The sequence below is a fragment of the Pomacea canaliculata genome, linkage group LG2 (genome assembly GCF_003073045.1).
Source record: "Pomacea canaliculata isolate SZHN2017 linkage group LG2, ASM307304v1, whole genome shotgun sequence".
NCBI lineage: Eukaryota > Metazoa > Mollusca > Gastropoda > Architaenioglossa > Ampullariidae > Pomacea > Pomacea canaliculata.
Window position 1 is genome coordinate 20,060,795 of NC_037591.1, and position 16,962 is coordinate 20,077,756.

Genomic DNA, 16,962 nt, shown 5'->3' on the forward strand with positions numbered 1-16,962 from the left:
GACTAGCTCATTCGGCTGGATTAAATCAACTACTTGCTTCAGGTGATAGGATCAGTCTTTGATGACACCCCGAACAGAAACTCAGGTGATTTGCAGGTGATGTAATTCTGTGAAGCGACATATACATGTATAGTCTTATTGTATTTCTTTAGTCGCTGCCACAAAGTGAAATTCGTCTGTTTTCTTCTTCTTCTTCTTCTTCTTCTTCTTCTTCTTCTCTCTTTTAACAAGAAAGATTTGTCTAAAAGCACCCGAAGACACTATCTCATCACGTGTGTTTTCCGAGTTCGTGTTCGAATCCCATCGCAGGGCCCTCAGTCACGAAGGGTCTGTCGGTCTGTCGGCCACAGGGACCTGTCCTGCACAGCTCTGTGTGTCTGTGTTTTTGTCACAGGTCAGGATTCCTTGTTGCTGTCACCAGGAATTTACTCCCTCATAGTCTTTCCGATTTCGGCCGCCCCTTCTAGACTTGCTGAGTTTGGAAGGTGAGAAGGTGGGTCAACTCGCCCAGCAGCGACTTGTTTGCCGAGGGTTGCCACAGCAATGTCTGGCTATGTACACAGTACACAACCACAAATACGCATTTTGGTGCAGCAGGCACCGATACACCACGACAGGAGATAACCTCCATAACCTCCTCCACTTCCTGAACTGCCGCAGACCAGTGGATGTCATGACATGGTCCGGAGTGGACACCAAGTTCCCAAGAAAACGAACCTTGCCGTCAACTTTGTCAGTTAGCAGGTCTCGGTCGGGGGTCGGTTGGTGCAGTTGTTGATGACATCGGTTTCGCTCAGAATTACCTGTATGCACTGCACTGGTTGACTGCTGCAGCCACATCTGATGGTCATCTGAACGTCACGAAGTGTTCACGTTAACCTGATCGTCACATCACGTGGTGAAGTGTCCGAGGCTCGCCATTGCTCGTCACAACTAAAGACACAAGTGTTTCTAACACTAACATTTGATCATCACAATTTTTTTTTTTTTGTTTGTGAGCGGATAAACCACCTTCACCTTCTCGCACTCACCCGTGTCTCCGGCACCACGTGGCTCAGTTACGCCAGATCACGACTCTCACGGGGGTTAAGAATTGGGGGGTGGGGGAGTGGGGCACTCCGTGGGGAGGATAACAGGAAAAAGAAACTTGGGGCCACGTGAAGACGGAGGGTGATGGGGGTTAGGCCGTTTTGTCGTCGCGGAAGGTTTAGTTTGCTTGGCGGTGTTTCCTTGCAAGCGGTAAGTCGCCGAGCCCGACTGTGAATGCCCTAAGAGCCCGGATGTAATGAGAAGAGCAAACAGCGCGCCACACCGCGCGGGTCAAAGGTCGCCGGCTTGCTCGGCCCTCGTGGGGTGATAGACTTTGCTGGTCACAGGACTCGCCACCAAGGTGTGAGGCAACAGGAAAAGGGAGGAACCTTTTGGGGAAATGTGAATCGAAGACTAGGTGTAGCAGTCACATAAATCCCACACTACTTACAGTGAAGGCAGCGACTACATTAGAAAGTATAACTGACACAATGTAGAGCTCGTCGCATCTAGGAATGGTAGAATGTAGACCACAAATGGATGCCGGAGTTTTAGCTGGTCATGGTCAGGCCGCAATACAGTTGCCTGTTTCCGTAACTTCTGGCTTCAGCGCAGGAGGAGGATAGAAGGAGAAAGGGTGGGGGAGTCAATGTTCATTGTTGTATCACGCCAATGATAGACTGAGTCTACATTTCTTGGCTGTTCAGTCATCCATATCTACACTCATGTTTACTTTTAGTTCATCTGTCCCCTCAAAACCCATTTACATCTGTAAATACAATTAAGTGCGTGTCTGTAAGGCTCCGAGAGAAGTGGGGGTTGACAGTGAACGGGAGCTGTTCATGGTGACTTTACGGGACGACATGGTCACGCCGTAGCGCCGCAATGCCCGTATGTAGAGGTCACGTGTCAGGGCTCAGTGACTGCTGTCACGGTGTGTGCCAGCAGGACGTCAGCAGCACGCGTTACGTCAGCAAACACGAGCGTCACTTCCTCAAACAGTCCAAGAGGACCTGTTGCCTCCTGCAACGCCGTCGCGCATCTCGTCAGGTATCCGGGGCACATAACTCCGGCGACTGCTGAAGACGGAGCCTGGATGACAAGCAAGCCGAGACAGGTGTGAAGGCACTGTGCCAGCGCCCAGCCACCCCGCACATGCATGTCAAGAGGTGAGGGTCACCAAGTGCGCATAAGCCAGCGGCTAGTGGATGGGGAGGGGGAGGATATCGAGGTTGCGAATAAATAAAGCAGACCCCATCTGCCCCCCACTTCCCCGCCACCCCCCACACACGTACACGGTGTCGGTCATAACGCCAGCAACAGGAGGCCTGCACCCCCCAAAGGTCAGCAGCACCAAGTCGTGGAGTACACCGCTGCCCCGCCCTGCGCCCTGTTCACATGGCGTGGCGTGTTATTAAAGCTCACCACCAGGCGCCGCCACTCGGCCTCTTCCGGCTGCCTGATGCCACTAGGGGGCGTCCAATCGCGGGAGGGGGGACAACTTTGTAACGCCTTAAAAAAAAACTGCGCAGCTTGTCATGCCAACGGATGTGGAGGGCGAGCGGAAGGTGTGAAAGGCGGACTGGCCACAGGTGGTGCGAGGTGGGTGATGGCTCATGCTTTGGTATTTTATGTGATCATATAGTTGACGGTTGGTATGTAACAGTCTGTACAGATGAGATGAATCAGCACATTACTCAATTTTACTGGCGAGTGATTCAGTGGTTTAGAATTTTTTTTTTTCCATAAAGTGATTTTTCTCTCTCTCTCTCACATGGGAGGTGGTGATGCTGGATGAGTTGTGAGAGGGACTTAGACACTTACAGACATTTGGTGTTAACTGCTTATTGGTCAGTTTTGGTTGAAAATTTTTCTCAGTGATCTTGAATGTTTTATTTTCAAGGAAAATATTGTGGATGGTGTTTTTTTCTCTCTCTTTCACTCTGTGGTGTTTGTGTATTGCTGGTTGCATGGCGAAACCTATTGTTGTAAACATGGCAAGGTCTAGTGGTGTGGATCTGAACAGACCTGGTGTTGGTGAAGATGGCAAGTTTTAGTTTTAGTTTTGTGGACATGTACAGATCTTGCTTTGGTGAACCTGGCAAGATCTGGTGTTGTAGACATGGAAAGTTCCAGCATTCTACCCTTGCTGCACACATCGTCTGGCGTGCCCATGGTTGGAGCCACGAAGATGTTTTCGCAAGGAAACGACAGAAGTGTGCCAAGAACGGAAAGACGTTACAAGCGGTTGGGGAAGGGTAGTGGAACCAATGGCAAGAAGGGTACTCGGTACACTGGCACCACGCGGCCTACCAGCGACTGGAGACTGAACCTGGCAGGGAGCGGGTAGTGCAAACAGCTGTACCCACACCCCACCCCGTGCTCTCCTACCCGTCAAACTTCAACAACAAACCGGTCAGACACTGCGTCTTGGCGACGATAGTGAGAGACTCTCCTCGTCTATAAATGTCAAAGCAGTTGCCCTCCCACATATTCTCTTCCGAATGTAGATAATGCAGGTCAAGTCGGAGCAAGAACGCCCTTACAGCGGAGACCTACTTGAAGCAAAGGCTCACAGCTGTGAACCTGCACCTCACAGCTGTGAACCTGCACCTCACAGCTGGGCCTCTGGTCTTCTGCTCCATCTCACAGCTGCTGCTCGCTGGCACGTCACAGTGGTTGATAACTTTTATTTTTATTTATTTATTGCTCCTCATTCCAAGGAATCGGAAAGTTTCATCCCGAGAAAAGCAACATCTAGAGATAAAGACTTTTGAGTGGTTTAGTCGGGTACGTGCTATAAATAGCTATATGATACTGTCAGTACTTGTTACAGCTGGGAGTCGGCAAATGTCTCGTTTAGCGGGAGGGCATTGGAGATAATAAAGCGATGACATCCTTTCTACCTTTGTGTAAATTAAACGGAGCTGCATCGTGGGTTGAACACCATCTCCTCTGGCTACTTAGCGGTTAATTCATGCGGTAATGTAACTGGGGTAAAGTTCGTTGAGTGACTCACTCGTGATAATTCACCTGGAATACCTCTGGACATAAACTGCACGACTCGGCAGTGCATTCTTGTTTAAATTAGCAATGAGTGAGTGGCATCAAATGCTGCGGTAGATTACAAGTGCCAGCGGCGCCAAGAAGAATTATGAGGGAAATTAGAAGGAAAAGACAAGAGTGGGAAGAGGGACCGAGAGGGGCATGCGAAGGGAGGAAGACAAGACAGGAATGGTTCACATATGAAGACAAGACAGGAATGGTTCACATAAGACAAAGGAATGCTTCACGTTCACATAAGGAGAATGTGTCACACTGAGTTCAGAGACGATTTTCGTTGCCGCACAGTTCACTGAGTCTCGAGGGTTAGCCTCTGTCAGAGACCCCCGGCCTCTCCCCCCCCCCTGGCAGGCTACAGAAACACTTTGAGTCTCATTACCGCGGTACCATGCACGTGTCCCGCTCGACCGCCGACAGCGCCAGTCCGTGCAGCACGTGCATCGTAACGGTGCCGACGTCACGTGAAGGCACCACACGACACGGTGCAGTCACTGCCAGGTTCTTCCATCCTGCCTCTAGCGTACTTCCGTGATGTCTTGTAGACGAGTATTCCCCACATAATCCCCCAGTTCTCTCCCGCTCTTTCCATCCACGCACACACACCAGGAAAGACTGAGCTTTTCGCGAGATTCTTGGAACAATCGTTGAGGACACTTTAGGGCCACGGAGCTCGTATTCCTGTCTAGACTAGGGGGGAGGGTCTAGTTCCTCAGTCTAGCGCCTGGTGGCACGCGGTACCTCACACTGCTCTGTCTTTGTGTGTGGGTACATATTTCTGTCGTACATCAGAATGTGTTTGATGTACAGTAATTCAAGTACTATCAAGTGTATAGTATACACTATACAGTATACAATCCTGTCGTCTTTGTCCTCCTGTACTTATTGTGGTTTCCAATGCACAAGTCTCAAGGGGGACGCTCACCTTGTGGTCGAGGGTGCTGCTGACGGACAGTCAACACAAGTCAACATCCGTAGTGTCGCAGCGACCCTACAACAACTACAACTGCAAGCAGCAGAGAGAAGCTAAACCTTCATTAGTGTCACATTTCTCTACAAGAGCAGCCACCTCCCCTTCCCTCTTGCATCACGCTGGGGTACAAAGGGTGACTAGGGAAGCGGGTGGCGGTGAGGGACGACGGGAGGGATCTCAGTCGTAAAAGTTCTGCACGACAGGAAAAAACTATTTTAATCGAATACAAAACATTTTCATCTAGGTATGCAACAAGCTTACTGATGGATGCGTTCACACATCTGAACACAGGATTTCAGTGCACGAAGCCGTGAAAGTTGATACAAACTTGTTTCAGAAAGCGTTTATGAGGCAAAACTAAAAGAGGAGAAAATGACAAGGAAATTTCATTAAACAAAACATCAGATTTTCCTCATCAGATGTTCAACTTAGTTAACACGCTCTAATCATCTTTGTCACATTTTTAGTTTTATTGGGTTTTTTGGTATTGTTTTTTGGGGTTTTTCGGCCATGTGTGCAGCCTACCTGTACATAAAAATGGCTTTTACACACTTCGCAACAATGTTTTCTACTTTGTTTGCTTTATGGCAGGGTTCCACACTACCTATACTCAATTCTGTTTACCACGTGCGGGGTTAGGTATAAACCACTTACAAGGCTTGTAAGGAGCAATAGGTCTTCGATCAAATGTGGACAGAGAAGCATCATGTAGCAGAGCTGGTATGTAAAAGTCAAGGACCGATCTTTTAGTTGAGAACTGACTCGCATTCTATCAAGGTCCCTCTCATGTTTGTGTGTTTACAGTGGTCTGCGTCGATCGAAGCCTACTATTGTGCAAACTTTTTGTCAGCAGAAAGGATTTTCCGTAAAATATGTTAAAATCGAAATACATATTTACTTCTATAGTTCACCTCAGATTCTAATACGCAGACATCTTCTTAACGGAAAAAGAAAACAGTCCTAGTCACTGGATCGCGCCGAGTACTGGAGCTGCTGGACTGTGTGACTGGACTGACACTGACCAGTGTAAACAATATGATGTCGGACATAGTAGAGGACTTCACTGTAGTGTACACCTTGCGAAACTGTCACGTCTATGTAGTCACCTCCAATATTCATAAACATTGAACAGGAACTATGAAAACATTCAGTTGTCTGTATATGCTGCCACAGACATAGCAGTGACACTAGAGCGGCCATAGTCAGCATAGTCACACTCTGGTAACTAGACTTTCACACCAGAACGGCTGCACTCGTTTGAAAGTATTTTAAAACGAGATTATTTTCATGGCCAGCTATCAATTTTCATAGCCAGATGCGCCTGCTTTAATGTCCAGATGTTTCCACGACCGGAACTGTTTATCACCCTCCCTTCGTCCTCCTGCTCGTTTCATCGCTAGTTTCTGACAGAATAGATTGATACTAGCTTAACGGTTGTAATTAATAGCTTTAGCGTTTGTTTTCGCTATTCGAGGTGAATCTCCGCTGATAGGGGTGTGTGTGTGGGGTGGTGGTAGTGTGATGGTGGTGGTGGTTTTGGTGGTGGTGGTGGAAGAAGTGATGGGAGATGACTAGAGACGGATAGCGAAGAAAAATTCGTTGAGTGTAGTTGTAAGTGCCAACCGAGCATCAGTAAGGTAACATTTCTTCCCTTCTCCTTTCTCTCTCAATCTTTCTCTAGCGAATTCATTTTCATGAACTGTTACCTGGTACACTCCCTGCCTGCAATGCCGGCTCTCTAACTGCGGCCAAAGACCACGATGGTGACGTGATGATGACGAGATTAACGGTTCCACTCCCATCCCGTCTTCCTCATCTGCCATTTTGACTGGGATGTTGCAGCTAGTCTGGTGCTTCTTAACGGCCGCCTTACGTCATCACAGCATCTGTCAGGGCCACCTTGTGTGGGTCCCAGGCCGCGGCAGCCTAGCGGGGGCGTGTGTCATGGAGGCAACTCGCACCGACGCCGTGTAGGGCCGGGGAGTTGGGGAGGGTGGGGAAGATAAGGGTGTCGTCTGGGGAATAATTCGCTCGTAGATCATGTCCGCACAGCGTCTGCATCTGCCTGCAGCCATAAAGATCGCGCGCAGTCAGAGATCATCGCGAGTCGGCATCTGGTCACGTGACTGTCAGTAACCAGCGCCGCAGCTCCACGAGTCATGGAGTACTCGGGGCAAGGACCTGCACGCAAGAAGCTCTGTAGACCCGTGGCTTGTGGAGCTCTGTAGACCTGTGGCTTGTGGAGCTCTGATGGAGGCAACTGGGAAAGCTTTGACCCCCACGTAGACGCTTTGTCACTGGCTGCTCCAAACGGTTCTAAGATGGAGTTAACAGCATTCACTCTAATTTTATTCTCTACAGTCTACACCATCCCCGTCTCCTCTCCCTGTCTCACACACGCACGCACGCACGCACGCACGCAAGAGCGTGACACGCAGGTAAGCTTACAGACATTCCCACATTCCCTATCCCCACGTGACACTTTTGTCAGCGGGAGGCAGCTGTGAGGTTTGTGCGCGATTCCAGAAGATTGCATTTTTCTCGGTTGCACGTGCAATTCATCTCGGTCCTGTTTCTATTCTGAGAGACTAATCACAAGATCACAAAAATATCAATGTAGACTTGGCGAAAATATTCCTTAATTTATCCGGCGTCAGTTTTTAGACAGTTGGTAGATGACGTCAGAGGACACACTTGTCGTGAAAGCCATTCGCCGTTGTTTATGATATTCATTTCTCACTCCTTCTCTTTCCCTCTTCTCCATCTGTCTTTATATATTTGTAGTGTGTGTGAGTGTGGCACAGAGAGAGAGAGAGAAGAGAACTCGATTTCTGAATTAATGAAATTAGAATTTATTGTAAGTTCAAATACGTAGGAGATGTAACTATAAAATGTAGCTTTGATTTATCTCTGTGGCAGAATGGACTTTGCAAACTGTGTTGCTGGTACAGGAATGGAGTTTAGAAAAGTTAAACCTAATTCACATAAAAGTTAATCTTAACTGAATTTTGAAATCATTCTCTGAGATGTTTATGCGCTGGACAATTTCTTAAATGTACTGTAAACAGAGAAACGTTGACTACTAATGTCATCATGGCAGTCCTGTAATCTGTCATCCTTCAGGTTTTCAGAAGTGATTTCACGTCAACCCTTGGTTTTCCCATAAACACTGAAATCCATACTTGCGCCAAGTAATCATGACATTATACATCCTAATTTATTATATAAATGATTAATTCTAAAACATTTTGTAGACCTCCGTGAGAAGATGATGTTCTGATAAAGAAACAGCAATGTCTGTCAACATTGTTTACTCTGGCGACTTCAAGAACAACATCTGTACTTGTCAGACACCAGACAGCCACCACCGCACAGGGTTTCTCACAGACAGCAGAACATGTTATAGCCACTCCAAGATGTTTTCATAGAAAAAGTGAGAACTCTTTCTGTTATGCCCTCAGACTTGGGAGCCACACAATAGTATTGGCTGGATTTGGGTGTCGAGAGAGACGGGGAGGGAGAGAAGAGGGTGAGAAGGTCGTGGCTACACGAGATGAAATGTGTACCGAGGGCGGGAGAGTGTTCCACGAGACCAAGGGTCGGATGGAGAGAATCCTTCAAAGAGGCATCTGGTTGGGATGAGACCAAGGAAGGCTTCGTCAAATGTGAAGGCGACGGGGAGGGTTTGTTTACGTCTTGAATACTTCTTCCTGATCCCCTCATACCCTCCACACCATCAAGCCGCTGTCTTTAGTACAGTGGCAGTCAACATCTTTTGAATCTGGACAATCCAGACAACGAACAGAGTGTTGCTGGGAAATTGAAACAATGAAAGTGAAGATGAACTTAGTATCGTACACTGCTTTCTCTGCAGTTGTTGTTTTTTCACCTGAAAGTCCCATGCTGCCCCACAGTTTGGAATGTTCTCCAGTGCAACTCGCTTCTGCTGGTGTTTGCGTGAAAGCTCGGTCGGGTAGTGCCTGCTTCTGGTTCTCCATGGCGCGGGCAGACAGATTCACTGCTCGGCATCTTTGCTGTTGACGCCGTGAAACGCTTCGTTGTTTACTTGATGTCGGGCCAGAGCAAGCAGCGCAAGATGGCGGGCCGAGCGTGTTGCGGTGCGTGACTGGACGTTGGCTTCATGACGTCATGAGATGGAAACTGCCGAGAACAAGGGGCTGCAGTCTCCTCCCTCTCTCTCCCACTTCCGGCCTCGTGTCCGCTCCCCGCGCGTGCTGTCCAGGGAGCGCTCCGCAGCCGTGGTGGACGTCAGACGAGTGACTGCCCCTTTGGCGACCCCCTGGCGGCCGGTTTTATTGTTAACTAGTAGACACGTGCCATCCATTTGTCGCTTGTGAGGTCTTACTGTAACGGCATCTCACCGCAAGCATCTGGGAGACAGGGCGCAGAAAGTTTGTGATCGAGTGTCGGGACCAAAAACAAGGCGTGATAACGAGGCTTGATCTGCAGAAGTGGTAAGTACGATGTAAACTAAACATAGCTACATTACCAAAACTAAAGATAAACAACTTAAGAGAAAGTTTTGCAAGAAAGAGAGAAGCCGACTTTTATCGCCAACAGTCATTTACCTGTCGCCCTGTGGCACAGTACGTGGACATTTGTTCCTTCAGGTGTCCTGTCTTCCTGCAAAAGTTCCAATGCAGTGAATGCGGACAGAGTGGTCTTCGTACACTAAAGAGAGTGGAGGGAAGACAGAACAGACTTTATAACATTGTGTGAGATGTTCGTCACAACATTGATAAACATTGTTGACCTTCTTGATGTTATGACACTTTGCCTAAACCCAACTTCAGGACTTGTTAAAACAGAATTCTTTCATAGACTATTTCCCGTTAAAATATGCAAAAAAAAAAAAAACCCCAAAACAAAGAAAAAAACAAACAAACAAAAAAAAAAAAAACCAAAAAACGGAGAAGTGTATGTGCAGTTCTCAAAATAAATACTGCACAATTGTGTCTTTGTCCCTGGGGCCGGCGCCTACACCAGGTTCCTGTGGTGCTCCGCCAGTGGAGGCTGTCGTGGGCGGTAGCTGTGGTTTGTTTACCAGTCTGCGCGGCGGCAGAAGGTTTGGGAATCCTGCTTTGTTGCTGTTAGAGATTCTTTTTCCATGAATACTGTAATTTCTTTTCAGGTAGATACGGAACAAGTATTTCCTTTTTTTTTAAGTCTTAGTGACAACTAGGACAATGCTAAAGAAGGAAGCATGCATTGACAGAAAGCTAATGATCGGACGATGATGTGCAACTCACTTCAGTGATGTATACGCTACGGCAGCTGACTAAAGGCCTTTAGCAAATCACATGTAGCTTGCTTCTTTAACAGCAACATCAAGAATTTGTTTTAGAGAATCACTCTCTAGTATTAGTGTAAGTGTGTTTGGGGAAGCGGATAGCCTAGAGCACTGGCGTCCAAACTGAGAGCGCGTGGTTCAATGCCCGACTAGCGCAGCAAACTTACCTCAGTCGACTCGACCGGCGGGCATTGGTACCTGACTCCGAAGAGTGTTAGGAAAGGTAAGTCAGCGAAGGAGAAGAGATTGGAACCGCCTCGAGAAAAGTGAGGTCTCTAACACCTCCTCTCCGTCCCCCATCCAACGACCTGAAAAGGTTAGGGGATGACCTTTACCCTTTATCTAAATTGTGTGTGTGTGTGTGAGTGTTGGGGGGACGGGAGCATGCGTGCGTGCGTGAGAGAGAGTATAGCTGTTCACTGTTCACTGCTCGCCGCCATATTGCCAGAAATTACCCTGACACTGGAGGATGGAGCAGCTGAATCCTGCTCATGCCAGACATCAGTGCCAGTGTCCACTTAGACGATCTCTCCATCATCGATTTGCTCAGTATTCGTGTCTGTGTGGATTTGCTCCATTTCCTGTTTGGTGAGAGTCTGTCACAAAGACACGAGTGGCGGTTCATTCACAGATGTGGGTCCTGCTGCTGGTTCGAGCTCTTGCCGGTCTTAATTAATCGTTCGATGAGGGCAAGTCTGGCCTTTGTGCCACAGTCGAAAGGTCAGGTTCATGACTCCTCAGCCTCTGCTCTCGGTACCGTTGCTAACTCAGTTTGACATTTGTGTGCGGTGCTCATGCCAATAACCTGTCGCCTTGTCAAAGGCTTACTCGTCTGAACTCGGTTTTTGTCCTTTTTGTCTTTTAATCTTTTTTATGAAAAGAAAATAGTACACATATGACATTTGCAGTTCGCATTGTATATCTGTACCATTTGCAGTTCGAATATTTAAACCTTTCATGACCGCCCCTACACTTTTTACATTTTTTTTTTTTTTTACAAAAAATTCTGTTCTCTAGGCCTTTGCTCTGTATTCTGTTAGAAATAATTTTCCCGACATCAGTTTCTGTCTATTTTATACTAAAGTAAATTTCATCATTTATGTATATAGCCTCAAGAAGATAATCTTAATTAAGATATGTCGGGAAGAAGGTTGTCCACTCAAATAAATGATGGAGGGGTTAGACTGAGAATCTTAAATACACTAATAACGGTGTAGACAATATGACTATCATAATAAGTCTATCTTCAGAATACAACGTCGCTCTGGATGTTTCCTGTCAACAGATAAGACCTAGAGAAGAGAGACAGGGAGGGTAAGAATGAATGAATGACTTTATTGTTTACTGTCAGACAAGGGGCGCTGCTCGGTGTAAAGATGTTAAGCCCCTTGTTTGTTAAAGGTCGTCTTATAAAACTGAAAACAACAAAACCAAAAACACACAACAGGCCCGAGGAACTGCCAATTTGTGGCTGGACTGGCAAATAAAAGAGCGGATGCTGAATGATTTTTATGGTTGGCGAGTGCACATGGAGGGTCAGGGTGAGGGCTCGAGATAGAAAGTCTCTCATTCATCTGATCACCGACCATTGTTGTGTGCGGGATGGGATTAGTTTTCTGCTGCTGACTTCAGCCTACCGTTCACACCGTCCGTTAGTTTTGTTAAGATGTACACTGACAATGGAGTAATCTTCTGGTTTAGCTGATTACAGCTTCTGCTGAAGTTGGCGACAATGTGGGGGGTGAAACGGGGGATCATAGCAGGTTCGGTTTTTTAAATGCATCTTTTGTTTTCTGTGTTATTTGCTTTTTGTAAATTTTTTATTGTTCTGGAGAGCTTTGGGGTGTAGGTTTGAGAAAGACCGAGCAGTGATTTTTTTGTTAACCTGGCAACCGTGTTTGACTGTTTAGTAGGGTTGTAACTAAGCAGGCAAAGGTCATTTTCGTTCACAGGCCCCTCTGTTGCTGTGGTAACGCTTCTGAAACCTGCAGAAATATACTCTTTTTTTTTTTTTTTTTTTAACAAAACCTACAGGTGTGCTTGGTGACTCCAGCTCTTCATCACCTTTTGCTGAAAAAAAACTCGGTTTGTGATCGTCTCTCCGCGTGAAGCGGTGCTGTCATCTTGAGGAACTAACTAGGAGTGAGGTTGACAACACCTGACCTTTGCAGTGCCTAAAACATCGAACTGTCTGATGCCACGAGCTGTGCTGCTTACGCACAAAGATGTGATTAAAAAACTCTTGTAGGCCTTACATACTCTTACCTGGCGACATGTGAGACAGGGACGAGAGCACCACCAGAATCTGGTGTGTATGTCGAGGTGTGTGTGAGAGGGTGTACGAAAATGAAGTAAAAGTAGAATTTGCATAAACTGTATTTGCTTTGCTGTAACACGCCGCCAAGGCACTAAAAATGTTCCTTAGATTTATTGTAGACAGCAGTTTCACATCCACCTACGTGGCAGTAGGAACAAGCGCTTCTTCTGCTTCGTAAGGTTGCACCACCTGCAATTGTCACCTTTTACACCAACCTAAGTATTCAGTCACTTATTACCGATGGAAAAAAAAAACAGTGAAAAAGACCTTTGATTCTATCACAATGGTCAGGTGCGAAGGTAGGCGACGGGCCAGGTGTGGGAGGAGGCGCACAGAAAGATGAGCGGCGGGAGGAAGAGGTGTGGCGGCCAGGTGTGCGGTCCTCAACCGTCCTGTGAGCACGCTGCTGTGCGTGAGGCGGAGGAAGCGACACATGCGCCGAGCCTCGCTGTCTGGCCGCGTGCCGCCATCACCTTGTCAACGCACGTGTGGTCCAGGTGAAAGGTGAGCAGGATGGCTCGCAGTCCTCACACTTCAAGTTTTGACAATCGTTGTCGAAGAAGCTGTTGGATCGATGATCTCTGTGTGAAGAGAGAATGCCATTGCAACAATGAATGAACCTCGGTGTGCATCACTTGAAGAGCCCCCTGTTCTTCTGGAGGAAAACGTTTGAGAGACACACAAACGAAGCTACTGTCCCGCACACATCCTGCTTTCTTAAAAGGAGGACGCAGCAAGTCTGTTTTAATCAGTCCTTCGTGGTTTAAGCATTACAGCCAGTTCGTCTTCTTGTGCGAAAGATTACATAAACATGGCAGACGTCCTGGATCGTTTCAGACACAGACGATTCCTTTACAGCCGGAAATTTTGTTTGGACATGATTCAAAGTCAATAACTAACAGGGAAGTACAACTTGCCTGTCTCTTACAGAATTCAAGACGAAGAAGAAAAAAGAAAAAAAATCTTCAGAACGCTTGCAATGAGTTTTACATTAATTACAAGTTTTGAGAAGTATTAAATGCATCATCGGACATGAAGCACTGACAGGGTCCACGTGTACTTCGCCATTATGATCATGTGACTGCATGCCGATGCAGAGCCATGCTGTAGTATAACAAACCAATGCAGCAACGGTAGTCATTACATAAGATGAAAGTCCAAAGGGGAGAGGGACATCCTCAATGAAAGAAGAGAGCACGTTTCAAAAGGAACACTTTCACCACCGTTAAAAAAAGAAACACCAGGGCTTGTATTCATGGCATCAGCAGCTCGTGGGTAAAATGGCGCCGAGCTTGGTTAGCGAACTGGCTAGATAAGTTAACCCGGTGGGCAATGTTCTGGCCGTTGCTGTTGAAGACCATCTGCTGTTCTGCAGGAGGCTTGCAAAAGAACCATCCACTTGCTTCCTTCTCATAGTGACCCTCGTGGTCATCTTGTATTCTTTGTTGTTCGTTTCTCTGTGTGGTGTAAGTATACTTCCCGTTTGACCGCTGGGGAATCGAGTGTTTTGTGAAAGAGCGGTGCCTATCTCATTTTCTTTACTGCCTTTTCGTTGGCCAGGTACCCATTCAACATCTGGCTCCAGTGGGGAAGGTACTGTCTGTACGACACGGGTAGTCTGGGTAGTAGTGGTCTCCCGCCCTCCGACCTCGGCGGTTGATATCATACAGAGCAGAGATTATAAAGTCTTACCACTCGGTTTCCATTTCCCTCACAAACTTCTCTTTACAAAGGGTCAGATATTGGTTTCTATACGTTCTATCTCGGTGTAGTCATAGCTGCGTGAAGTCATCTGCGCTTTCTAGAAGTTCTGATCGTGGCTCAGTCTTACATTATGCAGCAGTGATTTTAAAAAAACTTATCAACAGGTCCTGTACTTTGTGACACGGTAGTTTTCATGCGAGAGCTCAGCCAACAGCAGGATTCCGATGTTCACTTATCTGTAACGAGATCTGCTAAACACAAAAACGACGAGTGGATGCTGCCCACCCGTGATGCCCCTTTTATCTCTCTCCACGGAGAGTTGACGAAGAAGGAACAGCGATGGATTTCCACTGACAGAGCCATGCAGCGGGAATATTTTTAACGGGCTGAGCTGGTGTCTGCCATTGAGACAAAACAGACGCCATGGAAAGGCAGTAAATCACGCGGGGCTGATACAAGAGTTGTCTCCGTGCCGTTCTATTGATCTGCCCTTGGCTGCTGCTGTCCCCTGCATCACAGCGGCGCGCACGTGCAAACCTGCGCCACTGAGCACCGTGTGACTCACAGTGTGTGCATTCATCACACCAAGAGGCAGCTGGCGAGATAAGCTGTAAACTTCATGCCGGGACATCCACTGACCAGACAGCGTGGCCGCACGCACGACTGAACCCTGACCTTTTGCACGGGGGTGCACGTGCGCGCGACCGACACTGCGGCGGCTTGTCGACAAGGTGTGGCTGTACCTGAGTACAAAGTAGGGGGCTTTTGCTTCATTCGTAGCGGTGAGAAGTTGTTTGTTTTGTTTTGTTTTTTTTTTTTTTTTTTTTTTTTTTTTTTTTTTTTTTTTTTTTGTTTACAGTGGCAATATTTTGCTTTCGTTTGTAGTCGAGCAGGATGAAGATTAGTCTCTGTCGTCCTAGAAGGAGTAAAGGTTAATATCGCGACTTCACGGCCGTTTCTGTGCATGGATGCTTGGAGGTGTGTTTCTTGAGAAAGGATGGGATGCATGATCTGGTAAGATAAAATCTTACTCTGAGCTTTCCACAGTTACGTGTGTGTGTTGGGGGGATCATCTCACTCCTCCTTTAAGATGAAATCACACGGAAAAGGTTGTCACCGCCGGCGCTAGAAACATTTACGGCTTGTTGCCAAGTTGAGCGAAAAACAATTTTATGGCCACGCATCATCGTTGTTGATGCAAAGAAACGAATAAAAAACAATCTCACGGAAGAAATGAAGACTGTAAGCGACTGATGATCTCCAAAAATTGCAGGTACCCCATGTCCTTGTTGATGATCAGGGCCAAGTGAACTTTTTGAACTCGACTTGAGAAAGTACAGATCTCTCCAAACTTCAAAACACTTTATTTGTGCGACAACGCTCTTAAACAACATTTTGTGGTCTCCTGGCTGTATCGGATGTATTATGCAGCTGAGCTGACAATTCTCTCATATTCAGAGTTAACAGTCTGTTCTTAACCTCTGCTGCTAATTTGTAATTGTTTAAAAGCTTATTTGTCGCAACTACTGTACGATTATAATTAATTCGATTACTGCCTACTTCGCTGAGGGCAGCTAAAGGAAGGTTCACAGGGGACAGTCAATGGAGGGGGGCTGATGGAAGCGATCGAGATGAATGCTATTTAGATGATGTCACCACCTTATGTTCAGTATGTGGTCTGTGAGATCACTGAAGTAAACACTTTTTTTTATTCAAGAACGCCGAACTCTCTCATTGGTTGTGGACTTGAGAGAAGATTGTTTGCCTGCACTTCGATGGCGTGGCGCTTGTAACTTCTGTCTGTAATATCTAACATCTTTCTACCACTTTGGTGCGAAAAATTGTAGGCTTTTTATAACACGTATACGAAACAAAATTATTGCAGTGTATGAGGGACCTACTCACATGTTTGACAAGATGTGTCTGGTGAAGAAGACCATGAAGTCTCCTCTCTGCCCGGTGACTGGCTGATCACACGTCTGTGAAAGTGTGATCCTGGCAGCACGAGAGTTGGCCACGCACTTCCTGCTTGGCAATAAAAGTAAAATTTTGTAGCACACTGATGACAGGAGACACTAACAGCTCTGTTGGGTTTCTTTTCTTTGTGTTTAGGGTGAGACACACGTGAGATATGTGGAAGAAGGTGATTGCAGTTCTCATTGGCATTGTCATTGGATACTGGTTCATCGACGACTTTGATCCAGGTGAGAGTTTTAATCGATCATGCATTAATCGTCAATCTTTTTTTGTTCTCTCTCTCTATGCTGTTTTCATTAATACATTTTTTAACCTGTTTCCATTGTTTACCTTCCTTCAATCATCCGTATGCTTAATATTTCTTTTTGTTAGGTCGCAAAATGTAGCTGCCTGCACATTTCCGTTATTTATCCATCACTCCATCGCGGGCGCGAACCTACACTAAACAAAAATGTAACTCTCACTCGTATTCCGAAGTAATGCTTTGAAGTTCCTATACTCATCAAAACTGTCAACTGTTTAGAGTGAATAGCGACGAAACACCAACAGTATCCTGTAGCTTCTACTTTCACAAGTAGACTTGTACTACCG

At 46.7% G+C, this 16,962-nt stretch overlaps 1 protein-coding gene across 5 annotated transcripts in view; it reads left to right on the forward strand.

Moving 5' to 3' along the window:
* LOC112558142 (hydroxysteroid 11-beta-dehydrogenase 1-like protein) overlaps positions 1 to 16,962 on the forward strand; it is a 31,655-nt gene that overhangs the window by 9,995 nt on the left and 4,698 nt on the right. For 4 of the 5 annotated variants that reach the window (XM_025228391.1, XM_025228387.1, XM_025228390.1 and 1 more), the window contains exon 2: positions 16,507 to 16,598. In XM_025228391.1, the coding sequence (XP_025084176.1) occupies positions 16,526 to 16,598 (73 nt within the window). In that variant the 5' untranslated portion in view covers positions 16,507 to 16,525. Of the gene's footprint in view, positions 1 to 8,936; positions 9,538 to 16,506; positions 16,599 to 16,962 lie in introns of those variants that run through there. The other variant, XM_025228389.1, reaches the window with a different exon arrangement.